Genomic DNA, 5,766 nt, shown 5'->3' with positions numbered 1-5,766 from the left:
AAAAAAAAAAAAAAAAAAAAAAAACCTGTCTCAAAATAAAAAATAAATAGGGCTGGGAAGGTAGCTCAGTGATACAGCTAGACTCAATCCCCAACACCACCAAATAAATAAATAGATGGACAAATAAATAAAATATGGTCTCATTTCTTACTTTTGCAAAATATAGCTTCATAAAAACAAAACAAACAAACTTCCTTTAAACAAACATTTTAAAACATTAAAAAAGCTGTGGTTTTGTATGTCTGAAAGCCAGAAAAATACAAAGGTAACTGAATGTAATTATTACTATACATGTAAAACCAATGAAATACTAATTATTTTAATTTCCTTATCCACCCCCCCCCTTGGTAGTTCATCAACAGGTATAATGTACATTACTTGTTTCCCATAACTTATCTATAATATAATCTAGCTAAATTTAGCAACTAAGTGAGATTTATACCAACTACATATGCTGTATATGAATTCTTCTCTTTCTTTAAATCCAAGTCTCATTTTGAGTCTCATTTGGCAGCACTGGGGCTTGAACTCAGGGCCTAAAACATGCTAATCATTGAGCTGCATCCCCAGCCCTATGATGCATTTTTAAGATTTTTTTTTTTTTACACACAAAATATCTTTTATTCTGAATTACAGAAATCAAAACTTCAATCTAGTACTATTTATAAGACCCACTGATGTCACATTTTTAAAAAATATAACCACACAATAGCTTTTTAAATTTGAGTTTGCTCAAATTTGTCAGTTTATCATTTTACCTTTATTGGATGATTTTACCAAGTTGTAAGATCCAACAATTACAACCACATCAATTTTTTTTTTTTTTTTGGCACCAGGGATTGAATTTAGGGGCACTCAACCACTAAGCCACACCCCAAACCTTTTTATTTTTTGATACATGGTCTCAGTTGCTAAGTTGCTGAGGCTGTCGTTGAACTTGTGATCCACCTGCCTAAATCTCCTGAGCTGCTGGGATCACATGTGTGTTCCAACACACCTGGTAAACCATATTAATTCTTGACAGAATTTTGATGTCTTATAGTATATAGATATTGAGTGACATCCAATTAAAACATCAATATACCTTTCGTTTACTAAAGAAAATACTTTATTCAAGTTCCTAAAACAAACTTGAGGGGTTATTCTGGGTTTGAATTGAAGACAAAAAGTCAACTTAAAATATGAAAATGAATAGTTTTCATTTAGTGACAGTCAAAATCAATGTATACATTCTCCAATCAAACATCTGTCCCATGTAGAATTCTTCAAGTTTTAAGAGTCTACCAGGCCAAACCCTTTGCTGCCTTTGCTGCTTTTGCTTTGCTCTTCCCCTTTCCTTTTTCTCGCTTTGCCTTCAGTCTTTTTCTTTGCCTCTGGTTCATCCACACAGGGTACTGTCCATGCTGGTCTAGAAGAGTCTTTTTGTTTCTCTTAATCTCAGTCTCCATTTTCATGTCATCTTTTTCATCATTCACCACACTCTGCGTTTTCTCTTGGCAATGTTTAGGTACCACCACAGTTGCTATTTCTTCAACATCTTTCATTAAAACATCACTGCCAACTTTGAGAATATTTTTAAGTCTGTTGAGCTCTTTCGGAGCATTCTTTTTCCTCTTTTCAGCCCGCATCTTCCTTTTCCACTTACTCCGTAAGCTTTTAGCCATCTTTTACAAGATCACGTTTTTCAAGCAGCACGCCACCGACTGGAAGCCCCCAACCTAAGATATTTATTTATTTATTTATTTTTGGGATAGGGGATTGAATCTAGGGATGCTTAAACACTGCACCATATTCCCAGCTCTTTAAAAAAATATTTATTTTATTCATTTTAGTTGTTGATGGATCTTCATTTTTTATTTATATATGGTGCTGAGAATCGAACCCAGTGTCTCACACATTCAAGGCATGCACTCCATCACTGAGCCACAACCCCAGGCCTCCAGCTGTTTTTTACTCTACTTTGAGATAGGGCCTCACTAAGTGGCTTAGGACCCTGCTAAATGAACCCTGCTAAATTGCTAAAGCTGGCTTTGAAATTGTGATCCTCCTGCCTCGGTCTCCTGAGCCACTGGGATTACAAGCGTGTGGCACTGTGCCCAGTCCTGTAATTCATTTAAAAAACCCACATTACAAGTTGAACATTTTTGTATCATATAATGTCTATGAAAACTGGAGTTTTTTCATTGTTTTCCATAAGTATAGAGCAGCCATTACTATGAGAAACATCATTATGCTTGATTAAATATTGGTCACTAATTTTAATTTATAAGAGTATCATCAATCACATGATAATGTTATTTGTCTTTGTTCAGTACTATTTTTGTTTTGTAGTTTATTAATCTCTTAAAAAGTAATTTTAGTAACTGCATAAATGTTGTTTGTATGCAAATGATGTTTCCCTTTTAAAAAATATATATCAAGACCATAATTATTTCCAGACACAAATATACCTTATTTGGCCAAAGCAGATCTTATAAGATCTGTTGTAAAACTCTGATAGTAGGAAAAAAAATATGTAGTTCAGTACTCACAATATTAAAAACACATAAAAACTATTTTTAAAAATAATTTCTTATGTAAAATAATTTAGGTATAAAATTAAACGCGAACTTTTTGTTGTTGTTGTGTTCATGCAATGGAAAATTGTAATCATTAATTTGAATCAGACTGCATTTTGCTAGAAATCTATTTCTCCTGTCAGAAGGATGAGATAGCCATTTTTCAGGTTCAATATCCAATAAGCAGAGTAAAATTTGATGTTCGCATTCGATTGCAGCTTTTATAAATGCAATTTCTCTTCATATATTAGTGGACAGATCAGAGTTGCATTTGGCTTTCTGAATTATAAATTTCTTATGCATAATTCTCTTTGTTTCCTTCTCATTGTTTTGATCAATAATTAAGTCTCCATTTAATAAAGAATATGAAGTCTCAGGGATTTCATCTGATCTTTTCAAATTGTGGGTTTGAAGATTTCTTTTGTTCATTTTCATACAATTAGTAATTAAATCTTCATTAAATAAAGAACTCATAAAGCCTTGTTTGCAAATTTTAAGTGGGTCATACTCAGCAAAAACCTCCTCACTTTCCTGGTTTCCTGTTTCTAGAAATGTAAGCAGTCTGCTCCTCTTCTCCTTTTCTTCTCTGAGCTCTATTTTCTATCTTCATGATGATAGGATGACTGGCACTCATTTTCAAACGTTTTTAAACAAAGCTTAAATTTATATTTAAATTTGTGAATTTAAATTCCATCTGAAAGATTTCGTAAAAAATGTATAATTCTGCAGTGGTTACTACAGTGTGGGAAGGATGTGGGAGAGGGGAGTTGGAGAAAGGATGGCTATGGATACCCGGATGCAGCTGTAGGGAAAATAATCCCTGAAGTTCAGGGTAACTGCAGTGGACAACAATCAATGACTATTGTAAAATAGCTTGTACAGAGAATTCTGAATGTTTTCAACACAAAGAAATGATAAATGTCCGAAGTGATAAACATGCCAAAAAACCTGATTGGATCATTACACATTATATACGTGTATTAAAATGTCAAACTGGGGGCTGAGGTTGTAGCTCAGTGGTAGAGTACTTGCCTTGCATGTGTGAGGCACTGGGTTCAATTGATTCTCAGCACCACATTAAAAGTAAATAAATAGGGTAAAGGTATTATGTCCATCTACAGCTAAAATTTTTTTTTAAAGCCACACTGTATTCTATAATTATGTACAATTACTATATTTCAATTTAAATATATTTTAAAAAATTATCAAGTGGGCTGAGAGTGTTGCTCAGTGGTACAGCACTTGCCTAGCATGTTTGAGGTCCTGGGTTCAATCCTCAACCGCCCCAGTACCCACCAAATTATAATTTTAGTATTCAATGTGCATCTGGTTGCATTGTGTTTGTCCATCTAGTTGTCAATTCAGAAAATGCTTCATGAATGTGGCATCTAGGCCTGCATGTGCAGAAACTTAACAGTGATATGAATTATTTAATGTTACAAAATATTCCTCAGCTGTCTTTTGCAACTGTTGCAAATATCAGAACCCTGCACCACTGAGGAATGATACCTTGTTATGCAAGAATCTGTTGCATTCATGTTATCCAGGAGGAAGGATTTGACAACCTAATTATTTCATCTTTTTTTTTTTTTTTCTTAAATGCCTCCTCCTCCTTGTGCTCTGAAGCATTGCCTAGCTCTCTCAGTAGCAGCACAACTTTGAGTCTTCCTGGCATCAGGGCTTATTCCTCTTTGTTTCTAAACACAGGGCTAGAATGCAGGGAAGCAATTTCTTGGATGTGAATGGCATAAGCCATGAGAACAAGTGTTTAGTTCATGGATACTGATGTGCCCAGGACTGCTGTGCCAAATCCCAAGTGATAGGCACCCTGACATACCTATTAAAAGGTTAATTCCAACCTTTTGTGTTTGTTATATGTGGGGTCCTCTGAAGCTCAAGGGTCCTGCTTGCCTGGGTTAAGGGCAGTGGTCACTTTGTATGCTGTCTTAGGACCTAAGAAGAGGTTTGTGGAGAGTAAGATCCCTGGCAAGCTAGGGAGTGGGGGAAAAGAGCCACCCTAGGTGAGATTTGGGAAAGAGGGCAGAGGCACATTGACCATGAGGCTAATGAAAGTTGTTCAAGGTCCCTCATTTGTGCAGATTGCCAAGCCCCAGGACTAATTTAATTCTACATTCTTCTTCTTGAGCTTGGCCCCCAACCCACAAAACTTAAGTTAGAAAAACTTAGGGCGAGGTGTTGGGGACCATTCCAAACAGGTTCAAGTTATTCAGGGCAGTGTCCCCTTCTGGCAGTGTCCTCAAAAGGAACCAAAGCCATTTGAGCTGGTTGCAGAAGGCCTGGACCAACCCAGTGGGGTTTCCCAGTGACCCCAGTAGTGAGAATCATCTGATTCTCTAGCACTAATCAATAGAAATAGAATGCAAGTTACATGTATCATTTAAAGTGTTCTAATGGTCACCTCAGCACATAAGTAAAAAATAAACAGATGAAGATCATTCAAATAATGTAATTTATTGAAACCAATGTGTCTAAGATATTATCTAAGTCTTTACAATAAGGTGTGTATTTTACACTGAGGGCACCAGACCAGCCCCATTTCAACTGCTACTTGGGGCTAATGGTGACAATATTGGGTGGCTCAGCTCTAGATAAGCTTGGTCTCTATCTTCCAGTCAGTACTGGCTGGGAAGCTGTATTAGTTTTCTACAGATGCTATAACAAACCTCCCCAAGTTTGATAGCATAAAACAACACAAAATTTATTTTCTTACAGTTCAGGAAATCAAAGCCCCAAATGGGTTTCACTGGGTTAAAACAAAGATGGATACCAGATTGCATTTCTTCTGGAGAACCATGCCCTGCCTTTTCCACTTTCCAGAGGATGCCCGTTTTCCTTGGCTCATGACCCTACACCACTCTGACCTCCCCTTCTCATACACAGACTCCCCTGCATCCCTCTTCTAAGGACTTTTGTTATCATATTGGACCCGTTCAGTAATCCAGAACAACCTCCCCATCTCTAGATCCTTAATTTGGTGACTCCTGCAAAGCCCCCTTTACCACATACAGGACCTGGGGAGTACCATGCAGACATCATCATTTGGCCTACCACAGGTCCCAAGGAGGATCTGAGGTTTCAGGGGCTCTAGTCAAAGTTGGGCCTGGGAAAGAGAGAATGACTCTATCTCGTCCAGAGTAAGAGACAAGAATACACTGAAATGCCACAGGAGAAAAACTAGAGCAATTGA

At 36.8% G+C, this 5,766-nt stretch overlaps 1 protein-coding gene across 1 annotated transcript; it reads right to left on the bottom strand.

Annotated features, from left to right (window-relative positions):
* Nucleotides 1–1,090: 1,090 nt before the first annotated feature.
* Nucleotides 1,091–1,707, bottom strand: LOC107150727 (uncharacterized protein C12orf31 homolog). The gene has a single exon (XM_015495855.2). The coding sequence runs from the start codon at nt 1,662–1,664 to the stop codon at nt 1,281–1,283; it is 384 nt and encodes a 127-aa protein (XP_015351341.1). The 5' UTR covers nt 1,665–1,707; the 3' UTR covers nt 1,091–1,280.
* Nucleotides 1,708–5,766: the final 4,059 nt, after the last annotated feature.

The sequence above is a fragment of the Marmota marmota genome, unplaced genomic scaffold, assembly GCF_001458135.2.
Source record: "Marmota marmota marmota unplaced genomic scaffold, marMar, whole genome shotgun sequence".
In the NCBI taxonomy this organism is placed as follows: domain Eukaryota; kingdom Metazoa; phylum Chordata; class Mammalia; order Rodentia; family Sciuridae; genus Marmota; species Marmota marmota.
The sequence above is the reverse complement of the archived record's forward strand: the minus strand, read 5'-3'. Positions and strand labels throughout refer to the sequence as shown.